Source organism: Sceloporus occidentalis, unplaced genomic scaffold (assembly GCF_023333645.1).
Source record: "Sceloporus occidentalis isolate IW3139 unplaced genomic scaffold, rSceOcc1.0.p SCAF_30, whole genome shotgun sequence".
NCBI lineage: Eukaryota > Metazoa > Chordata > Lepidosauria > Squamata > Phrynosomatidae > Sceloporus > Sceloporus occidentalis.
The window spans coordinates 8933580-8958000 of NW_028317010.1; the positions used below are offsets into that span (position 1 = coordinate 8933580).

The 24421-nt window shown below is 37.3% G+C and overlaps 1 protein-coding gene across 1 annotated transcript in view; it reads left to right on the forward strand.

Annotated features, from left to right (window-relative positions):
• LOC149299017 (protocadherin-15-like) overlaps window positions 1-24421 on the forward strand; it is a 426255-nt gene that overhangs the window by 150477 nt on the left and 251357 nt on the right. Inside the window, exon 12 of the mRNA XM_089486827.1 lies at window positions 5271-5441. Coding sequence (XP_089342953.1) covers window positions 5271-5441 — 171 coding nt within the window. The remainder of the gene's footprint in view (window positions 1-5270; window positions 5442-24421) is intronic.

The window sequence follows — 24421 nt, forward strand, 5'->3', positions numbered from 1 at the left end:
ATGTTCTCGTTTAATGCTCGGTTCATCACCTGGCTCAGGATTCGATCATGTTCCTCATGTGATGATGCAGCAATGATCATGTCATCAGCTATTATATGCACACCTGGGATGTCCCCAAAAATCTCCACATTCTTCTGCTGAAATACTTCACTGGCTGACTTTATCCCAAATGGCATCCTGCAAAATCTGAAGCGTCCCCATGGGGAATTGAAAGTACACAGTTCTGATGACTCTGTGTCTAATTTGACCTGCCAGTAACCATCCTTTTCATCAAGGATGGTAAATATGGTTTTGCCAGCAAGCTGGCTCTGTACATCCTCAGCAGTAGGGATATTGAAGTGGTGGCGCTTTATAGCTTTGTTAAGGTCACGGGGGTCCAAACATACCCTCAGAGTGCCATTCTTCTTTTCTGTGACAACAAGGCTGTTGACCCAGTCGGTGGGCGTGTGTACCTTAGCAATGATCTGATCCTTTTCTAATTGCATGAGGGTCTCTTTAAGCCTTCCCAGTATTGCAAATGGGATTTTCCTGCAGCCATGTACGACTGGAGCCACATTTGGGTCTAAGTAGATGTGGTAAGTTCCTTTAAATTGCCCAATTCCCCGAAATGCATCAGGGTAACATTTTATCAGATCATCTTTTGTGCGGATGGTTTGTGCAGAGACTGTGTGGACCTTACGAAGCAAATCCAGTTCCTGACATGCAGCTTTTCCCAACAATGGAAGTGTGGAGCATTGTGTGATAAAGAATTCTAGCTCTGCTGTGTGCGTGGGAGTGGCTGCGGTTAGATACACAATGCCTTTTGGGTGGATCCGGGATCCCCCATAGGCTACTAAAGTAGTGTTTGTCTTTTTGATGGGTAGCTGTCCAGGAATCCTTTTGAAGAGAGTGAGAGGTAACACATTTGCCTCAGCACCAGTATCTAACTTGAAGTTAATGGGTGCACCATTGATTTGCACCTCAGAGAACCATGCTGAGTGGTTTAGTTTGTGTCCTTTTCCTTGGTTAAAAGTCTTCTCTCTCAGTATTGCCCCAATAAATAAAGTCTCAACTGTTTTTACTATCTCACCCTTCTGGCTCCTGGATTTACAGCATTTTGCAAAGTGATTATTTTTGTTGCATGTGTAACAAACACACCCAAATGCTGGGCATCTTTGAGGTGGGTGAACCCTGCCACACTTAGGGCACACATTATGTTGATGCTCAGCCCTTGTAGCACAGTGAGGTTTGTACTTGCTGCCTCTAGTAGCCTCTACTGGCTTAGAGAGAGTAGATTTGTACTCCAATGAGTGAATAGGCTGGTAAGCGCTTGCTGACATGTTTGCAGCCATAACTTGAACCTGGGCTTTTGTGGCTTCAGCAGCCTGACACATCTCTACTGCCTTTTGAAGTGTGAGGTCAGTCTCTCTGAGCAGACGTTCTTTAAGTCTGGCATCAGTAACACTAAAAACCAATTTGTCTCTTAACATGTCATCAAGTATAGCCCCAAATTCACAGTCTCTTGCCTTCACTCTTAGTTCTGTCATATATCTTTCAATACCTTGCCCCTCCAGATGTGGATGTGTCCAAAATTGGTGTCGCTCAAACACAACATTTTTCTTTGGATTACAGTGGTCCCTGAACAACTTCAGCACTGAATTTAAGGTTCTTACAGCAGGCAAGGCTGATTCCAGTGTGTTGTAAACCTCTTGTCCTTCCCCACCCACAACATGTAGGGCTATGGCAATCTGAGTCTTCTGCTCCTTCTTATAAAGTTCAACTGCTTCAGCATAAATTAAAAATCTCTGCTCCCATCTCCTCCAGTTTTCACTTACATTTCCTGTGAACTGCAGAGGGTCTGGTGGTTTGAAAAACTCCATGCTGATGCTGTATAAGCTGTAAATAAAGTCCTTGTAGCAATATCCTCAGGCAAGTGACTTGTTCAGCACTTCTGACACCATGTAGTGTTTTCTGTATGTAGTATTAAACATGGAGAGCAGGAGCCAGCACTACTTGATAGTAGTTATACAGAGCAGTTCTTTATTCAGCTCCGATCCAAAACATAACATTTTCAACTGTCAACTGAACTCCAACTTAAAAATGGCCACTGACCATAGAGTTCCCCACAAACAGTCCAGAGTGTCCTTTCTTAAAGCAACAGTATACCACAAGGGCGAATGTGTAATCCAGTAGGGGCACTAATAGAGGTCAGAAAAGAAGATCCTTAATGTCACAGAGATCATCACATTTCAGGCCAGTGGAAAAGAAAGCATTCATATCATCCATTTCCAGTAGATATAGCACATAAGAAGCTATACTTAGGCAGACACACTAGTTCAGCATGCAATCTGCCAATTTACCTAAATCCCACTTTTTACAATTCTCTACTGAAAATTAACCTATATAACTGTGTCTAATAAGGAATACGGTATATGTGTAATAGAATCCCACCTTAGATGCATACTGGGCAGGAGTCTTAATTTCATGGTCACAGAATCTCATGGTTATCCCTTCCCTTAATTGTCACACAGAAAATAATCTATATTAAAGTACTTTATGAGAACTTTAATATACATTCTTTAAAAAGGTAATAAGTAGATTGTATTGATCCGACGAGTCTTGTCACTGATTGGCTGCTTGTATCACCCAGTCAGTGACTTTTCTTTTCTGTGCATTCACAGAGGGGGGTCTTGAATAAGCACTGGACTGTGGTTAAATATCGCATCCCAGGAGATTTGTCCAGCAGCACACAGCTCCTGCACGGAAGATATCTGGGGGTGTTCATGCAAAGGGGCAAGTTCGATATGAGGGGATTGGATGAACTGTATTTACATATCTCATCATTCCTGAGTTACAGTAAGCTGCTGTTTCCACTCAAATTGCAATGATAGTAAAATTAATGCAGCTATATAAATACAATCTTTTTGAACAGGCAAGATTACATTCCACCATGATATTTAGGGATGGAAAAGCCGTGCTATAGGAACAATGGACTAATATCTATGTGTGTAACCACTGTTTATAGTGGTGGATGGGTGGTGATAATGGAATGCTACATGTCTTTTTCTGCAGAAAGCAATGCCTATGCATGAGAAATTCTAAAATACATCTTGGATGTCCACTTGGTAGGTCAGTGTTAAAATATATCTAAGTGTTAAGTGTAAATACAATGCTGCATATTCTACATGCCTAGACATGAAAAGTCTCGGCTGAACTTTTATATTTAATGCAAAGAGGTATTGATATTTGGTATGACTTTGTTCTGTTGTATGTGAAAGAGCAGATGAGCTAGGGTTGAACCTATCTGTGACCTGTCTGGCATGTAGCCCTCCTGGACAGGCTAATGAGGCACATTACTGAAAAGGACAGAGCAAGCCATGAGTTAGCATTTAAAACAATTCCCTGACGATAAGAATCATATCCTATCAAAAGTTTGAATAATAAATTATATACACACATATATAATTCACACATACAGACAATTATCCTATACTATTCCAATTTATTCTTGGGATTTACAGTTTACCTTCAGTATCTGGCAAAAAATCTTCGTTCTGTCCTTCTTTATATGATACTTGACAAACCCTAAAATTCATGGGAATAAAAATAAAAAATAATGGATAAATTGCTTTCTGACAAGCCAGGATATTGCATTTTTTTTCTTTGTGTGCTCCAAATGTTATTTTCCATACCGCGGATAGATCTACACTGCAATCATCTAAAAGCTGTTTTCCACTTTCCACTCTTACATAAGAAGACTTGTCTTCTTCATCCAGCAGTTATCATCTCACTTAAAACAACAAAATATGATCTTCCTTTTCTTCCAGCAACTTCCCTTCCAATCTCAGTAGAGTTATTGCCAGTGACTTGTCAAGGTTGATTTCCACCTGAAAGAACGGGCAGTATTATTCTGAAATTGCTCTTTGGGCAGAGAAGGTTATCTATTTTAGGACATATATATGTTTTTGTACGGATAGAGACAATTCAAATGTGTATATATATACAGAGAGGCAGATATCAAAATATCAATATCTAAAGAGAGAGATTTGCATTAAGAACAACAAAAGACCTAGAAAAACAGAGTTGTGTTGAGATTTAAGCTTAATCTCATATTTTATTAACAACGCTTGAAACATTGTGGTCAGTTTCTAATAACATTAGGTATTATTTTGAACTATATGTATTTACTCTGTCATTCTGTTGCACTCATCTACACACTTCTTTAATGCTGAGAAACTACTAGCAGGCTTGTTTTCTTTCCAGATACACAACACTTTGACCACTTGACAAAATGCGCTTTGGCGCCCTCTGTCCGGCTCATGTTATGCATGAATGAGTTGTCCATTATAAAATGGGACTGCATGTGTGTGAGGAAAGAATTAACTCTATCGGGGAATTATTATTGCTGTAGGTAACTTGTTTCAGATGGTACACAGAATCCAGTCCCACAATTTAAATATGGTTATTAATTTAACATAATTTTGTGATTTTTTTCTTTACGGAGATATTGATAAGCATTGTATAACTAGAAGACATTCAGCAGAAGCCATTCAAGATGATCTTGTTTTAGAATATTTCAAATAAGTTGCAGGGGGCAGCCAAGAGGTAGTAGAGAAGGCAGAGTTCAAATTTAAATTTCTTTGAGAGGCTGAATAATGGATCAGAATAGTGCGATGCAAAGAGAGATGAGCAGGAAAGGACAAGCAAATTTCAAATGCCTGAAGTCTATTTTAAAAGTGTACCACTGAAAACTTAAAAACAACATCAAAGAATAATACAATACAAAAAAATAACACATGGATTTTTTTGACTGTGAGCTTTCTTTCCAGCTGTTTATATGCTGACTTTATGCAATTTGAGATGTAAGTAATAATTCATAATCTGGTTAATAAACTAGGAACAGACATTCAGGGTTTTGAATAAAAGGCATTTTTATGTTGTTATACAGGATTGGACAAGCCTGCTGCTTGCTCTAGTGATAATAGCACTTAAATCAATAACATTATTGTTTTATTTGACTATCCTCCTGTTTTTACTATGTAAAGATGAGCAAATTTTTATTTCAGAAAAAAAACAGTGTGGCATTTTAATATGTTAAAAATGAAGGTGTTAAAAATCATGTTATTTGCTCTATTTCAGAATCAAAATCAAAAAGTTTTTAAGAAATAGCACAGCTCCCCAAACCACCCTTAACCAATACCATGTTTATGAAGGCATCATGTTTTCTCTAATGAATTTTTATTTTATTATGACAATACATTTAAAAAATCCTCAAATAAAAATCTTTACAGGATCGTGCACCTAACCCTAATGAACGAAGAACAAGCACAACCACGTTAACGGTTGACGTTCTTGATGGAGACGATCTCGGACCTGTGTTCCTTCCTTGCAACCTTGTGAACAACACCCGTGACTGTCGTCCTTTAACATACCGAGCTAGTCTGCCAGAGCTGAGTGGTCCAGTAAGTAACAGATGCACTTAAAAGTGGAGCTCCCACCATTTTTATTACTAGTATGAGGCTAAAAAATGTTTTCAAAAATATTGTGCTTTTTTTTAAACTTGTTTTTGCATAATATAAAGTTTTCAGAAGACTGCATATTATCATATGATATGTGTTCTAGCTGTGTCATCTTGGCTCATTCTACTAGACAAGCACACTGACTTCTTATCATACTGCTTATGGTAAGCAATGGAACAGCTCAGTCATAACCACCCAGTAGGACATTCTGACTATTGGACTTCATTAGCATTGCTACAAAAATTCAGCTCAGCATGATGATTGTACAAGGAAGGTCCAAGTTTTGTCAGTGGTAACCCACATTACTCTATATCGCACTGTAATTTCTGCAGAAAAGGAGAAAATATTTTTTCCATGTGATGAAAGCTTTTAATAAGAGGATGCAAGTACATATGGACAGAAACAAAGTGTTGTAATAAGTAATAAATCTATTGGCTAGGCTAATGGTATCATAATTATACTCATATACCTTTATTTTCAGACACTAATGGCCCAGTTGTTTTCTGAGAGTAAGCAGGCTTCTTCTTGTACTTCATAGATGTCCTGAAGGTTTTTATTTGGCTCATGCGATACACACTCACACAGAAATAACAAAGCAATTGAAAAAATCAATATTTGCATTTTGCTGACAATAATCTTTAAATTAAATAGGCTCCATTGTTTTTTTTTTCCTTGTCCTTCTGTATATGTGTTGTACTCAGCTTGTGTCTGACCCTAAATTCCATCTTTTCAGTTCTCTGATGAATCATAACTCTGTTGTATTCATATCTGTTTATTATTCATTGTAAGGATTCACAATTAATCAACATTTTAGGCGTATATTTGGCTTTCAAATTTATGTCTGTGACCTTCTCTTTTAGAAGATAAAGATAAAATGACAATATTGGTTACATTCTGACACTGATGTAGCTAAATAAATTTTTTTTTTTTAAAAGCATTTATATTTATACTTGTAGAGAGTAGTAACGGAAATCTTCTTTTTCTTTATTTCACATTAATACATAATGCTTCCATCTTACTTGGAAGTTATACATTGGGCACTTAAATTGTGTCAGGAAACAATAAAAGTTATATGAGTTATATGCCACTGAAACCAGAAATGTTATTAAATTATATCTTTGTGTACGTGTAATGTGTTTTATTTAGATTTAAGATTTTATTTTAATCCCTCTTCCAAAATGTATAATGGAGCGCTTAATTATTTTACTGAGATTCCTTCCATATAAAAAATATTTTTGAGGGTCATGTCTAATGAGGATTTCCCCAGTTTATATATCAGACCCAAAATGCAAAACTATTCTTAATTATAGAGGAATAAAATAATTTATGATTAGTACACTCAATACACCCAGTCTTTTTTAGACTTGTGAATTTAGATTCGTACATGTTTTAACGAAATGCTCTTGTTTCACCAAGTCGTGTCCCTGTCTCCTTGCCAAGCAGCTCAGCTTCTTCTCTTACATCTTCTTGTTCTTCTGTCTGCTTTCTTTTTTCTTCATCTGCTACATCCGAACAGGAACCAGACTGACACATAAAAATAAAATATAAATATACTTTATTAAATAAAAAGCAAACAGGCAAGATTGTGATCCAAAGAAAAAAAAAACAAGCAAGGGTCAGTAACCAAAGCGGGTAACCAGATGACTTGGGTCAAGAGTGCAGAGAACAGTGATGTCAGGGAATTGATGCCAGAGAACAGGAGCCAGGAGTAGGGTGACCATATTTTATTTCTGCCATTCAGGGACACACTATGAAGCGCATGAGATCACACACAGGTGTGTGTATATGCATTGTCCCATTGCGGGACTGTCCAGGGCAATCCGGGACATGTGGTCATCCTAGCCAGGAGGGAAGTCAGACGAGACCAGGGGAGGGCTGGCAGCCTAAGGCCTGGGGGGCAAGTCTAGTCAAGTGGCCCGTTGTGCCACCGAATCAGCACACCATCCATGCCCATCTTTTCCTGATTTTCTAACGCATATTGATGTAAAGTGATGGGACTGGGAGTAAAAAAATTATGTTTAATACATTAAAAAACAGCTAATCTTTGTAACAAAAAAGATAAGCATCAAGATAACATTAACAAATTACAGCCCAGCGTGAGCCAATTTTGTCCCCAAACAGCCCGCCCTGACACCAGTACAGGCTCTGCCACACCGACACCCAAACACACACACCAGGACAGGCTCTACCACACAGATACCAGGACAGGCTCTGCCACACCGACACCCAAACACACACACAACAGGACAGGCTCTGCCACACCGACACCCAGACACACACACACACACACACACCAGAACAGGCCCTGACACACAGACAGCCAAACACACAGATGCCAGGACAGGCTCTGCCACATCAATACCCAAACACACACCAGGACAGGCTCTGCTACACCGACACCCAGACACACACACACACACACCAGAACAGGCCCTGACACAGACAGCCAAACACACAGATGCCAGGACAGCCTCTGCCACATCAATACCCAAACACACACCAGGACAGGCTCTGCCACACCGACACCCAAACACACACACAACAGGACAGGTTCTGCCACACCGACACCCAGACACACACACACACACACACACACCAGAACAGGCCCTGACACACAGACAGCCAAACACACAGACACCAGGACAGGCTCTGCCACACCGATATCCAAACACACACACCAGGACAGGCTCTGCCACACTGACACCCACGTCCAAAATGCTTTCCACACTGGTTTGCTGTTTGTTTGTTTTTCCCCCTTGTGTATTGATCCCCCAGCGTGTCTTACACATCGGCTGCAATGGCATCTCGGTGTGCCGGCCAGTTCGGCCGGCCCACCGCGAGTGCTGCGGCCATTAAAGACGGCCCTGGCGTGGCCGAATCGGCCACTTAAATGGGCAGCCGCGCGGTAGTTTAATGTAGATTCCGGGACGGCCTGGGGGGCAATTGCCCCCCTGCCCCCCGGCCCAGCCTGCCCCTGGACAAGACCAGGAAATACACAGAAACACAGGAACCCAGGAGCCTAGCTGCTTAAAAGCCTAGAAGGAATTGGCTGATTGTAATATTGTAAAGAGGATTGGAGTCTGCTCTTAGTTGTTGGGTGCAAAGCACGAAAGGTGTTCACCTACAGGATGTCGAGTTAGCCAAATTAGTAAAATTGGCATATTAAATGTTTAATGCTTATTTTCTCCCATGTTGCGGACCCAAATACTCTTTACAACATAAATTCAGGATTAAATCTGTTGCGTAGTAAAATAATTCATTTTCTTTGCTCAGTCTTCATTTTAACCTTGATAAAGAACTTGCAGTAATAATGTCAGTAATGCAGTAATGTCAATGTTGCTTAGTCCCTTTTAGAACTGACTAATGTAGTTATTAAGTATTCTTCAAGTAGCTCTGCGTCATTGACCTGTGTGGTTCCTTCAACCATTGTCATTGAAAATTTGCCATTGCAAAACACTTGGTGTTAGCTATGTTATTTATTTATTGTAATAGAAATATAATCATAATTTTTCTGAAGTAACCCTAGGATCTGTGAGAAAAAATAGTTTTGTCATAACTGAAGAATAAGAAAACTTCAGAGTGAAAAACACAACAAAAAGTACAATTTGCAAAGTACTTCAGACATTAAGCAAAACCTATTGAAGGATTATTCAGGAGTCAAGATCAAAGATATTGTTAGCCCAAATAGTTTTTTCTATGAATATTTATTTATTTTCCTTTGCGTATGTAAATGTATTTGGCATTCTGATGAGGGTTTATTTGTATTGTAATTGAAATTGAACTGATTTTAATTGCATGATGGAGTTTGATGGATTGAGAGTTTATAACAGATGTTCAGTGTAAATTGTTGACCTGATTTTCAGCAGATGCCATTTCATGCGGATAATTAGCAAATCTTGATCTTAAACCTTTGCACAGGTTATAGGCAGTATGGGATAATGTGTTATAAACGGCAGGAAGACAAATTTTAACTACATTTCTTTCAGCGTGAAATCTAATGTTACTTTGACTTCAACTGGCCAGAGTCCTGATCACAGCATGGAATTGTAGAGATCTGAATTAATTCATATAGATGCCGCAAATAATGTTACACACATACACATTTCATTATTCTTGTTAACGGCTTCCAAAGCCAATGCATAAAATACATTTATGTTTTTTTATTATTCCTAAGCACATATCAAGTGTTTGTATTTTTTTTATTATATTTGGAGTTCATTACTACTTTTTAGTACACAAACATATTTTCTTAAACTCCACTGTCTTTAAAATGGCTTTTGTCATCTACATTCTAGATCTGCTCCATTTTTCAAAATAGCAGTGCTATGCAATCAGTCCCTGGTATCTTGATTAAGCTTATTTTTCCTACTTACTCCAACTCTTGTTGAAACTAATAACAATTAGGTTATAGTCTACTGTTTTCTTTTTTTTTGTGAATGATTCATTTTTGGGAGTTCAGGGATTACTGCCCTATCCAGTATCATCATCATCTATCTTTTTGTGTTAATATACTTTAGAAGGCTGGACCTCTGGTGCCAAAAGAGTGGTGTACAGCAAAAGTGGTACCAATATTAATAAGCAGATGGAAATGTCATCCAGGTAATTTCAGACCTGTGAACCTGATATCTGTGGTGGGACAAATATTTAAAAGATTGTTAAGGGATTATATTTTGTTTAATAATATCATTAGTAGGATTTAACATGGTTTTATGGGGGCAGATCATATCAGACTAACTTAATTATATTTTTTGAAGAGGTGAGCAAATATATGAATCAGTGTCTTAGTGGTTATGATTTATTTTGATTTTGAGAAATCATTTTATACAGTTCCACATAAAAGGGTACTGTAAAAATTAAAAGATATAAGCTTAAGTAATTTTATTTGCGTGTTGATTGGCTTAAAAATTAAATTCAGACTATTGTTTATACAAAAATCTCCAGCTGAACAAAAGGTATTGAAAGCCACATATTGGTGAGGCTAACCTTGAATGGTGAAGGGGCTGGCTAGACATGTGGGTATGGCTAAAATGCTGCTCCCTTGGCTGTGGAAGGATAAAAAGTGATACATATATATTCCATTCCTTTTCAATTTATTGTCCATTCAGTTTTCAATATGGCCGGTTATATCATATAGTTCATAGAGAGCCAAGATTTTAATTTCTCCTATATTCCCAGATGAAGTTATAGAATTACTAGCCATACACTTACTTTTATTATTTGTTGACTTTTTCAATGTATGTTGCTTCAGTAATGGTGGTATCACTCCATAGTATAATAACCCCATTCCCCTTTTTAGCTCTGTTTCCCTACTCCTTACTACCCTTTCTTGCCTATTGGCCTATTCAAGACCCTACTTCCTTATTAGTTGTCACGAACCGGGGGAGCAGGTCTGATAGGAGCCCAGGTGCAGGGGATACGAGGGGCTCTGTCTGTACCCCACGATGCATGATGGCCTGGGATTGTTACAGACAGGCGCAGGAAATAAACCACAGACAGAAGATCAGGATTTAAGAGTTGTATTGTATATGATGGTACAACAATATAAACAAGGAAAGTCACTTGGCATGATGCCCTCTGGTTGGGGCACACACGGCAGGAAGCCCTCGGGTTGGGGCACACACGGCAGGAAGCCCTCGGGTTGTGGCACACACGGCAGGAAGCCCTCGGGTTGGGGCACACACGGCAGGAAGCCCTCGGGTTGGGGCACACACGGCAGGAAGCCCTCGGGTTGGGGCACACACGGCTAGAAGCCCTCGGGTTGGGGCACACACGGCAGGAAGCCCTCTTGCAGGGCACACGGCAGGAAGTCCACTTGCAGGGCACACGGCAGGAAGCCCACTTGCAGGGCACACGGCAGGTTGCCCACTTGCAGGGCACATGGCAGGTTGCCCACTTAGTGGGGCGCTGGCCGCAACTCAGGAACAAAATCAGGAACCAAAGCAGGAACAGATCAGGAACCAAAGCAGGAACAGATCAGGAACCAAACAGGTAGTCCTAAAACGTCAATGTCAAGGCCCAGACTGCAGGGCTGGGCAGGTTTATAAAGGTTGTCTTGATCATGTAATCAACTGCAGCTGGACCTGATAATGAGTTTGAGTGGTTCTGAGTGGCAAGGGCGGCCACTAGTGGCTGGAAATGGGAGTGACCAACTCAAAGTTTAAACAAGTCCAGCCAGCGAAGGGTGAACGTTACATTAGTTTAAAATCTCTAACCTTCTTATGCAATCAATTCCTACTATGATGTTTTTTTCTATGTGATAAGTCAGCCCAATTCTCTTGCCTATTCCAATAATTAACCCATGATCTGATAAAATCCCCAAGTCTCTTCTTCTATTGTATTGTCCATTGAATTGCCCACACTAGTCACTAAATTGGAATGTTTCAGGTCACTTTTTATTGTCATCTCTCTTACTTTTTTCTCTCAAGCAATTCTAAAGAAAAACATAAAAGTAAAATGTCGAGGATATGCTACTTGATTCTTCACTTTTTATATACATATATGATACACCGATCAGCTATAACATTATGATCTCTGACGGGTGAAGTTAAAAACACTTATAATGTTGTTATTCTAGTCAGTGGATGGGATATATTAGGCAGCAAGTGAACATGTCGTCCTTTTTCAAAGAAGGAATAATCGGCAAGTGTAAGAACCTGACCGACTTTGAGAAAGGCCAAAATGAGATGGCTAGACGACAGAGCATCTCCAAAACTGCAGCTCTTGTGGTGTGTTCCCGGTCTGCAATGGTCAGTATCTATCAAAAGTCGTCCAAGGAAGGAAAATTGATGAAGCTGCGACTGGGTCCTGGGTGGCCAAGACTCATTGATGCATGTGGGGGCGAAGACGAGCTACCGTAGCTCAAATTGCTGAAAATCGTTAACACACAATGCAATGCAGTTTGTTGCATACACATAAGTGTAACAACTGGACCATGGAGCATTGGAAGAAGGTGGCCTGGTCTGATGAATCACGTTTTATTTTACATCACATGGATGGCTGGGTGCATGCGCGTGGCTTACCTAGAGAACACATGGCGCCAGGATACACTATGGAAAGAAGGCAATCCAGCAGAGGTAGTGTGATTCTTTGGAACTATGTTCTCCTGGGAAACCTTGGGTCCTGTCATTTATGTGGATGTTACTTTGACACATACTACCTACCTAAGCATTGTTGCAGCCCATGTACACCCTTTAATAGACACGGTTTTCCTTGGTAGCATTGGCCTCTTACAGCAAAAATGGTTCAGGGATGGTTTGAGGAACACAACAAAGAGTTCAAGGTGTTGACTTGGCCTCCAAATTCCCCAGATCTCAATCCAGTGGAGCATCTGTGGGATGTGCTGGACAAACAAGTCCGATCCACGAAGGCCTCACCTCGCAATTTACAAGAGTTAAAGGATCTACTTCTTACGTCTTGGTGTCAGATACCCCAGGACACCTTCAGAGGCCTAGTGGAGTCCATACCTCAATGGGTCAGGGCTGTTTTGACGGCAAAAGGAGGCCCTAATACAATATTAGGCAGTTGGTTATGATGTTATGGCTGATGGATGTATATGGGAGATGTTTTGCATTTGGAGAGCAGATCAGGCCAATGCCCTGAAACTCTTGAAATATTAACCCTTTAGTAGCTCATCTTGTAGATTATATGTAGTGACTCACCAAATGTCATACCCAAATGAGTCTAATACTAGTCCTCATGAAAACCTTGACTTGTCATTATTCAAAGATACACTTAAAGGAGTCATCTTCATTCAAGCAGGGATATAAACCATAACATACTAGAAGCAAAAGCACAAACTGGGAGTTGGCTCCATACTGTGTGACCCCCTTTACTCTGAGGCCCTAATGTTCAATTTATTCAGTTTGATAGACTATCTCTCATATACTCTGTCTGTTTCTGTTTATCCTTCTCCAGAAAAACATATAAAATAGCAATTTCATTTTATTGGATGCTTATCTTTAGATGAGTAATTTTCTTCTGTATCCTAGTTTGTACAATAAAAGGATGGAATAACACAATCTAATTCCTACTGTTGGATTATAGGCCTGTTTTGCACGCTGCGCATGTGGTATGTTGGCTACAGAGAATAGAAAAGGGGCTTAGTAATGAGTTTTCCTCAGTGGTGATTGTTTTCTGTTCTATTAAGCTTGTGATATCTTGGAGAGGATAATATTTAGAATACTAAGCTTTCAAAAATGTCATTTTTCTATGTATGTTGATAATGACTCATTAAGGTAGCTAAAACACATTTGTACTAAAAGTATTGAATGTTACTGAAGAAATTTAATCTCTTCACATCTGTTAGATGTCTACTTAAATGGAAATTATGGCTAAATGTTTTATTTTCTATAATTGTGTCTTAGGATAGGCGCAATGCCCCCTGTGAAAAAGTAATTGCAATGTTATGATCGTCTTTGATCACTATTAATAAAATGAACAATATATGTTCATTGAAATTGTGTCTTTTTATGAAATAGGTTTTTTTATATATCAGATAATGACATAATACTGTAAGTTTCAATAGGCAAGTCATAACATCGCCTGTAAAGTGTTATGTAAAAGTAATTTTTTACTTTTCGTAGATTAACACACAGTTATATAAAGTGAATCGGAGAGGGAGAAATTTACTTAAGTACAAGAATCACCATTTTAGGATGTTGGAGAAATCTCCATTATGCATTGAACAGAGGGAACAGTACCCCTGTACTTCCCAAACACACAATGCATATCAGTTTGACTCTCAATGCAACACGGTTACACACACCATGTAATGTCATGTTATAAATCTGCCCATCTCCCAGTGTAAGCAATGCACTATATCCTATTAAACTTTTTACAACTGGTATTATATACCATTATATACTTTGATGAGTTTCCCTTTAAATGTTATTTCCTAACTTGTTTTGACGCCATAGAAATTAAATCATTCTTCAATTCATTTTACTGTTTACAACAATGGCTCCATTTGCAATTCATAACCTATGTTAATGCAATGCCATTTCTTTTAATGTTTTTAACAAATATTTTATTTGCCGTGCAGTTGACTTTAATGTAGCACTAAATTGTTTTGTGTGTTTTTTGAAGACATCATTTTCCTTTTTTTGGTGTCAAGCACAATGCCCTTAAGTGTTTTTCTTTCATATAATATTAGTAAAAGCTTGGCTTAAAGGGGAACTATATGCAAAAGAAATTAAATATGCAATATTTGCAGCAAAAAGTCACATATATTAATATTATAGTTTGAATCTGTTCTTTAATGGGATACTCGCCTATCCTATGTTATTTTTTCTATCTCCTGATGATCGCCTGCATTGTGCGACATAATCACATTAAATCATCTTGCTGCAAAATATGTGAAATATATTTTTAGAAAATAGCTAAATATGTCTGTATTTGCGACAATACACTGACTTCATGTACCACACTTCTAATGTCAACTCAGGCTTGTATTGCCCCTCTGTGTCCAAAATCCAGCTAGGATGGACAGACTACTGTAACAAACAGGAACGTAGGGACCCCCATGCAAGACCCTAATTAGTCCTCGTCTCAGATTCAGGTTAAAACATGCCAATGGCTTGAGACTTTAAGTTTGTCTTGACCATATGTGTGTTGGAAAGGTAATGAGTACCTATTCCATTCTTGGACCGATGAGTGCTAACTCTGTCCTCTATTTAAACTTAAAAACACAAGGAAGATAAAGGTGATGAAGCCAAGTTTTGTCAACTTATAGTATTGCTTACTGTTTTGCTTGTTTTCTATTTTCCATAGGACAGATTTTTTTTCCATCTCTGTTTTGTCAAACATTATTGTAAAGTTTTTATATAAATGGACATTTTAATTTTTGTTCTGTAATACCAATGGCTACCTTGAATATAATGGTCCTTAAAGTCACAATGGACCTTGAAAAGGAAATATTTCACTTTTCTGTATTTCTCTCTATTGGAGTTTTTTAGTTAAAGGTACTATTCAGATCTGCAAGTATATTCAAAACGCTTTAGTTAAAAACAATACAGAATTCTCTTAAGAACTACTTTCTGTTCCTATGGCAACAAAAACTTTCATACTATAATCATTTTCCATTTGTGTCTTAGGCTAAATGTAAGGATTTCCTGTTAATACATGATATGATAAAATAACTGGATCTGGATGGGGTTCCAGAATTTAAAGGGACGTTCCAGTTATTAAATGTACTTTAGTGGTCCATTTTACAAATGTATAGGGAAGATTCTACAGAATCCCCCAAATGGATCACCCCAGCTAAATGCCTGTTTAGACCCTAGTATGGATGTGTAATGTCTTCTCTTTGATTTCAATGGAAACACGTTCCTGCCACTGGTCTGGGAATTAAAACCAGCCCAGGAAATAATTGAATACCAGCCTCATATTTCATGGTCCAATTTTTGGAGGAATTGCAAATATATGTTTTGTTTAGAATAGGGACAAACTCTGCTTTGTAAAGTATATTTGAAAAACACACTAGTGATAAATAAGATACATATTTATGACTAGTGTGTTTTGCAAATATACTTTAAAATGCAAGCTTTGTCCCTATTCATAGTTCCTAATATCACTGTGGCCAAAGACATCATGAAGTGAGCTGGGACCAACTAAGAGAGAGCACCAGTATAGTTTGTATAATATAAAAAACATCTTAATATGAAATTAACCGTATTCAAAAAATTACTTTCACAGTAGGTGATAAACATTACAAATAAACTTGTAGCTCTTCTAAAAAAAATTAGAGCTAACAATGTAAGGGAGGGTTGTGTGAGCAGCATGGCTTATCAGAAAGAATTAATGTGTATATGTATATACAGTATATCACAAAAGTGAGTGCACCCCTCACATTTTTGTAAATATTTTATTATATCTTTTCATGTGACAACACTGAAGAAATGACACTCTGCTACAATGTACAGTAGTGCGTGTACAGCCTGTATAACAGTGTGAATTTGCTGTGCCCTCAAAATAACTCAACACACAGCCATTAATGTCTAAACCTTTCACATACTGATGGAGGTCCGGACAACCTCCTCTGTTGTCAGTTCCCACATTTCTGTATTGAGGTTACGCTGCATGCCGTTGTTACTTTTGTAGCATGGCTGCAAATTCTGTATCAGGTAAGTGCTTTTTTTTGTCTCTGTTTTGGAAGAATGCACGTGTAATTGTTTACATAGTACTTCAGTATGCTTTTTTCCATGGCAGATGTGTCAGAGACATTAGAATGTGCCTTTAACAGCATTCCGAATATTTTGTCGAGTATAGATTATTATTCAGATAAGTAGGAGGAACAGCACCCATGATATGCCTGCTTAAAATATATATATATACTTTCCTGGCAGCTTTGTAGCTTTGTGGTGGCTTTGTATTTCCACTCAATAAAATGTAGCCGAACTGGATTCAGCATAGTTTGATATGGAATTTATTCATATAAAAATGTCAGCAGAATTATTTTAAGATCTCGCTCTGTCGCTAGGAAATAGCTTTATTATTATGTAATACATTTCTTGTTGTTATTATTGGAAAAAAAGCTTTAATGTCACTTTTATATTCAAGATGTTGGGCTCAGTTGGTCCTGGAGTACAAGGTACCTCTTTTATTCCTATAAATATATAGCAGGGTAGCCTACTAGAGGTCAAGGTTGTATGTAGATAGGGTGACAGCATCAATTTGGCTAAAAGTATATTCATCTGGCAGCAGGTCTGTTGGTATTATAAATGTCAGATGGCTACAATTTGTTCTATCAGAATGAAGAACAATATCGAAGGGAAAGGACAGTATTAAAGGATTTCATTATATTGTGTGGATATACACAAAGAATTTGATATTTATTTTACTTTTTATTTATAGTTAATTTATCCAAGGCATGTTATAAGATTAGTATATAGAGTATGATAAATTCACGATGATACCTGGGAACATCCCAAGGTAGGCATGGGTGAGCCTAGTAACTGAGTGCAGAATTTCTTTGAGCCCCCCATAACTTACACTAGCACCCAATACTAACACACACTGTTGCTAACACAATGCATCAGCACATACTGTAACACCATACACACAGTTTCAACAACATATGCTCACAGATGCTAACAGATACCCACACACTGACCCTAACATATTATATATATATTTTTTTTTTTAATTATTATTATTATTATTTTTTTACAACTCCTCTCTCACAATGCTGTTCTTGCCTCCTCCCCCTTACCTCCCTCCATGCAGGCTGTGGCCCTCACATGTTATATAACCCTGTTGGGCACCTTAGATACCACCCACCTTAGCCCACACCAGAGGGTCCCAGCTACCCAGGAGACTCTGGGTAAAACCTAGGAAGATCTCAGGTATGCTCATGACATAAGGTAAACAGAGAGTGGTTTACAATCTAGATTAAATGGAAGACAAGTAAAACTCAAAACATAGAGGAGGAAGTTGCAAGTCTTCTTCTTTAAAAATTCAATAGTGTTGCGCAGAAATATGTGTGCCAATTTAAAAGGCAAAATATAAAGTGATTATATATAATATAATATAATGCAAACAATATATATGAAAAAAAGGTGTTATGAATAATAAAGAAACAATACTTATATTTTTCGTCTCTGTGTTTTCAGTTTTTCAGTTGTGGTTTTTCTCCCAGTGTTTTAATATATGTAAAGGGTAACATAGTGTTTTCCGTAAAAACAGTAAATCTGTATCAGATATTTTAAATGTGGTATCCCACTCAGTCTTCTTCTTTGCCTCTGTAATGTTGTGCACCCCTGTGTGCTAAGGTAGAAAAACACTAGAGTTTTTCATATCCATTTAGAAGGTTTTGTGTACGTTTCCCTACAAAAGCATACAAATGTATCACCCTCAATCATAAATGAGGAGAAAGTAGAAGCAGCAGCCAAGATAATAGTCAAAGCTGTTATTTTCTTTATTTCTGAAAACACCTTTTTTGTATAGTATCTTAATCAGCACACATTTTTTTTTCTAGCTTTAGTTCTAGTTTTTTGCTCTCCACCAGTTGCTGCATTTATTGTAATACATTGTCCTTGAAGTCCTTCACACCTATAGAAGCAGCTGTTTTTTGTCTGTGGGTATTCAATATGATTCACAGAATGGTTTATTTAGAAATGAAACAAAGCTTTGGAAATAAATCTTTATACACCAGCTCTCTTGAGCCACTTATATAATGAATTGAAAAAATATGAGCATTTCCATATCCTTTCTATACTATTCCCCATTCTGCTCCTTATCTACCATATATTACCTTAATTTTTACTTGGGAATACTTTTCTGTACTTGTCATTACTAATGACCTAATTGTTGTGACAAAGAATCTCAATTTATGACACCTAAACTGAACTAAAAATAATTATGGGAAATGAATTGTAAAAAAATAAATGTGTACCCGTTTTGGAGCTCAGTGAATCTTGAAATGTTAGTGCTATTAATCTGTGCAAATTTTGGAAATTCATAGAATTTGTCTTAAATCCAAGAGATCAAAAGAAAACCTTGTAGGTTCTTTTAAACACATTGAACATAGATTGCAAAAGAAAATACTTAAATGGAAATTCTGGTTATATTTTTATCAGAATAATTTACCAATACATGCATAAAAATTATGGGCACAAAATAAAGGAAATAAAACTGCTTTAATAACTGCGTACAAAAAAAATAAATAACATTTTATAAGGTTTGCTGAATTGATGACTTAGCTGTAATATCTTGGCTTAGTGCATCCAGGAACAATGTTTTAGTATTACTATTTATTTAATTACATAAACAAAAATGTATTTACCTGGCAATTTGTCTAGAATTTGTAGAAAATGGAGGTTAGCATATTCCAATACATGTTTCTGCATTTAGGATTGTTGATAATGCCCTTGAAATTGTGTTTCATTAAATTGAATTTAACTATATAATTATTATCTGAATTAATAGGCTGCATACGTCCTAAAATGCTCCTTTAAACAAACAATAAAAGGGAGTGAGACAAGCTTTACAGTCAAATAAACATATTTTCTTATTTTATTAGTTCATAGATTTGTTTAAATTACTAATATGGCAAACCACGTTGTTTGTATTATAGATTTAATTAAGACATGCAGTATATACACTTATGTCATTTTTTTACATCTTTGTTGATTGAGATTCATTAAATTCTTTATGTAGTATATTTTATCAACAGAATGCTTCAGAATCATCTTACATATGCACTTTGCTTAGTACTGAAATAGCACACAGAGCAATTTCACTGCTAGTACTACAGCTACTATTACTACTATCATACAATAAAAACACATTGTACTCATTGAATTATATAGTTTTCCAAAGCACATTTTCACAGTCTGATACATTATAATATATTGTGGGAATATTTTCATTCATGCAACCAATATCAGGCCCAATTCTTGCACACATTTTACGATTGCATGATCTTAACCTTAACTGGTTTAAACAACGGTGTATACCTTATGGCATGTTATTCACATAATAATAATAATAATAATAATATTTAAAGAACTCAGCCTCAGGCTAAAAGAGAGACATTGTCAGGCCCTAGTAGGAATGAGACACTGTCAGGCGCCAGTAGGAATGAGACACTGTCAGGCACTGTACGATAGGCTGTCTAGTCCTGCATGTGATGTTAAATACACTTTACAAATACAAAGGATAGGAACCATGAAATTAGTCTTTGTAGCTAGGAATACCTGGATGTAAATCTATTTTGGTGACAGCGCCTAAGAAAATGTAAAGTACATTACTAGGACTAGGATACTTTTCTCACACTTTTTGACATGTATGCACATACACAGATTTTGACTGCTCTAATTTAATCATTATATATATATAATATATAATATATATATTATATATAATAATATTTATATAAATGATAGAAATAGTTTTATAAGCAAAGCAATAGATAAGCCTGCGCTAAAATATTCCAGTATGGATTCCTAATAAAATCGTTTATATGCAAGTAAGACACTAATAAACTCTGCATAATGTGGCACATTTAATCATAATACACACACAAAGTATTGCTTCATGGTGAATGATAACAAAATGGTTAACATTCACATATGAATTCTATAAATAGATTGATAATTTGTATGGTAAAGGTTTACTCCTAAAATATGTGTAAAATTAGTCGTAATGATTCATCAAACATTAATAAACCAATAAAAGTTGGAAATGTTATACCATATAAATCAGTGTAAACTAACAAATAATTCTTCTTAAATAAGTCAATGCTTTTTGTGACAACTGTAGCAGCAACAATATATTCTGTTTCCCTTGTACTATGGGAGAGACGAGGAGTTCAGTAATCTGGGTGAAATTGCTATATTCAACACACATAGACAGGGGACCATGTATAGCTCTTTCCAAGGCTCTTTCTTTTACTTGGTTGCCCATATACATGTATCAACATCAACTGGATAGATTGGATAGACTTGTCTTGGGGGAATTGAGCTTTTTGCCTTTCTAGCCTTATGAAATGGGGTATATCTAGCATTGCACCCAAAATGAGCCCCCCCCCTCCAAGAAAGATACTTACACAGGATAGAGCTTTTGGTTCTGTGTGAAAAGAATCAAAGAGCTGACTTTGGCTTCTTTTGTACTGTGCACCAAATGGGATCTATTAGTAACACTTTGTATCACCAATGTGCCATAAAGGATAATGAAGGCCTAGAAGAGATCAGTACTGGAACAGGCATGGACCTCTGTCTTCTCATGCTTACCAGCAATATACGACACTTTTCTGCTCTGTGCTATCTCCACATTTTCTGCAGAAAATAGCCTTACATTGAGGAAAGTTAGTAATTGAGGAGGGTGTTGTTGTGATGTTTGAATATTTTGTTTTTATTAAAGTAGTTAGGGCTTGAAGAGAAGAGGAAAGAGCATTATTCATTTTAATTCAGTTTTTTATATAAAATGACAATGTGGAAATGTTTTTTAATAAATTACATCATGCAGATATTATTTTTCTGCTTGCATAATATGATGTATTATTGAAAAAATGAGAAATTAAACTTTTATAATTGCCCTTTGAATTGACTAATGAAAAAAGGAAAAATACTTTAAAATATGCCTTAAGCATTTAATTACCTGGTACTAAATTTTACCTCACCATTAAAATTATTGCTTTTGTCATTAAATGTTCAAATACAAATATTAAACATTATAAAACAACATTTTAATTTACCCTGAATGTTATATTGAATAATTTTCATTTAAATATTGCTAAATGCTGCGCCTTTTGTCCTGTGCCTTTGAATTCCTAACTATGGGCTTCCACTATCACCATGTCTTTGCTTTTCAGTTTGCCATTGCATCAGAAGAAGGGAACTCTTAACTCTTGAAAGCCTATGTATTTTTACATGCTTTATAAGCAATGGTCCACTAAAAACTATAATAAACTTATTATTACAGTATATATACACTCACTGGGTACTGCAAACATTCCACAGGGATATTGGTCCATATGGACATGATGGCATCACATAGTTGCTGCAGATTTGTTTGCTGAACATCCATGATGCAAATCTCCCGTTCCACCACATCCCAAAGATGCTCTATTGGATTGAGATCCAGGGATTGTGGAGGCCACTGGAGTACAGTGAACTCATTGTCATGTTCAAGAAACCAGTTTGAGATGATGTGAGCTTTGTGATATGGTGCATTATCCTGCTAGAAGTAGCCATCAGAAGATGGATACACTGTGGTCATAAAGGGATGGATATGGTGAGCAACAATACTCAGCTAAGCGCCCAATGTATACCAAGAAAATGTCCACCACACCATTACACCACCACCAGCAGCCTCAACCATTGATACAAGGCAGGATGGATCCATGCTTTCATGTTGTTCAACCAAAGTCTGACCCTGCCATCTGAATGTCACAGCTGGAATCGAGACTCATCAGATCAGGCAATGTTCTTCCAGTCTTCCATTGTCCAATTTTGGTGAGCCTGTGCGAATTGTAGCCTCAGTTTCCTGTTCTTAGCTGACAGGAGTGGCACCCGGTGTGGTCTCCTGCTGCTGCTTCAAGGTTTGAAGAGATAGTATTCTGTATACCTGGGTTGTAACGAGTGGCTATTTGAGTTACTGCTGCCTTTCTGTCATCTTGAACCAGTCGGCCCATTCTCCTGTGACCTTTAACATCAACAATTCATTTTCATCCACACAATTGCCAGTCATTGGATATTTTCTCTTTTTCAGACCATTCTCTGTAAAAACTAGAGATGGTTTTGTGTGAAAATCCCAGTAGATCAGCAGTTTTCGGGTAGCAAGCAAAAGGGGTAAATCCAATATGCAGTCCAGGGCAAAAAAGTAACAGGCTAGCAAAAGTGTAAATCCAAGAGACATGTCCAGAGTCAGACATGAGCTATAGCTCCAAAGTCACTTAATGAACTCCCACCTCTATTACTGAGAGGCAGGCATATAAAGCCTGTTGATAAGGTCAGGTGTGATAATGACATAGGCTTCGGGTGAGGCAAGGAACATAGGGGATGGAGCGAGGAGCCAAGATCCTCAGACACTTCTCAAATGTGACATGGGGAGAAGAGAGAGGAACCAAGATCCTCAGATGAAAAAGGGAAAGAGGGCAAAGGTACATAAAATACAGACACCCAACTAAACAAAACAGCAAGCTGTGGAAAGGAGTTCAACTCCTGGCAGACCTCTTAAAGGGGCGGCCACACCTGGTAGTTTGCAGGGTGGGGGCCGAATCCTGACAGCTATTTGTGTTAATAAGCAATTGAACAGGTGTACCTTATAAAGTGGCCAGTGAGTGTATAGCCCATAAGAATTCAAAGATCTAGCTCACATAAATAGAGAAAAACTATATAGTGTAGTATATAACTTCAATAATGCAAGATTTGTGTAATAATAAAAAAGGTAACTCAAATATTCCCCTATAAAAAATAAGCTCTTCGAATAAACATTTTCAGCAGACCACCAAACTATGTCTTCTAACAAAAGTCTCAGAAAGTCTCCCCTGTGTTGTAAACAGCAGTATAGGAGAAGGATGCTGCAAAATGAATGTCCTGCTCTCTGGTGTGATGTCAGATGAAGTAGAGGTACTGCTGTTGTTAGAAAATATTTCCACTGGACTATATCTTAAACTCAGTTCTTATGAACTCCAATGCCTTTCACTAGATAGCAGCCAGCTTCCTCAGGGAGCGAATTAGTCATAAGTGTCTTTACCTTTTTGTTTTGTAATGTACATATCATAAATAAACATTAAGCTTATGGTTACTGTATCTTATTGTAATATGTACAGAATGAAAAATAACTATAGCACTAAAACATAAATAAGAATTACTAAGAATACTACTTAAAAAAGCAAAGGAAAAATACCAAATCTGCAAAATGATTTGCATAGATAATATTTAAACTTGGCTAAATCTAATTTTTTATCGAGCAAATGTAACTTATGTGTATATTCAATATGTTTTCTATTTATATAAAATATCTAAACAAGCTGTAAATTGTCTCTTCTATGTTTATTCAACCCTACCCTTGATTTCCTTGTTGTGCTTCCTACATATTGTCGACTGCCCATACACTATATGACCAGAAGTATTTGAATACGCGCCATCACACCTATATGAACTTGTTGGACACCCTTGTATCTATAACAGCCTCGGCAAGATTTTGGAGCGTGTCTGTGATCATTTGTGCCCATTCAGCCAAAAGGGAATTTGTGAAGTTAGACACAGATGTTGAGCAAGACGGAATGGCTCACAAATGGTATTCCAATTCATCCCAAAGGTTTTCAATGGAATTAAGGTCAGGGCTTTTTGGATGCATTCAAATTCCTCCACAGCAAACTCAGCAAACCATGTTTTTATGAACATTTGCTTTGTGTACTGAGGCACAGTCATGCTGGAACAGGAAAGAGGCTGGTGCCACAAACTTGAAAGCATACAATT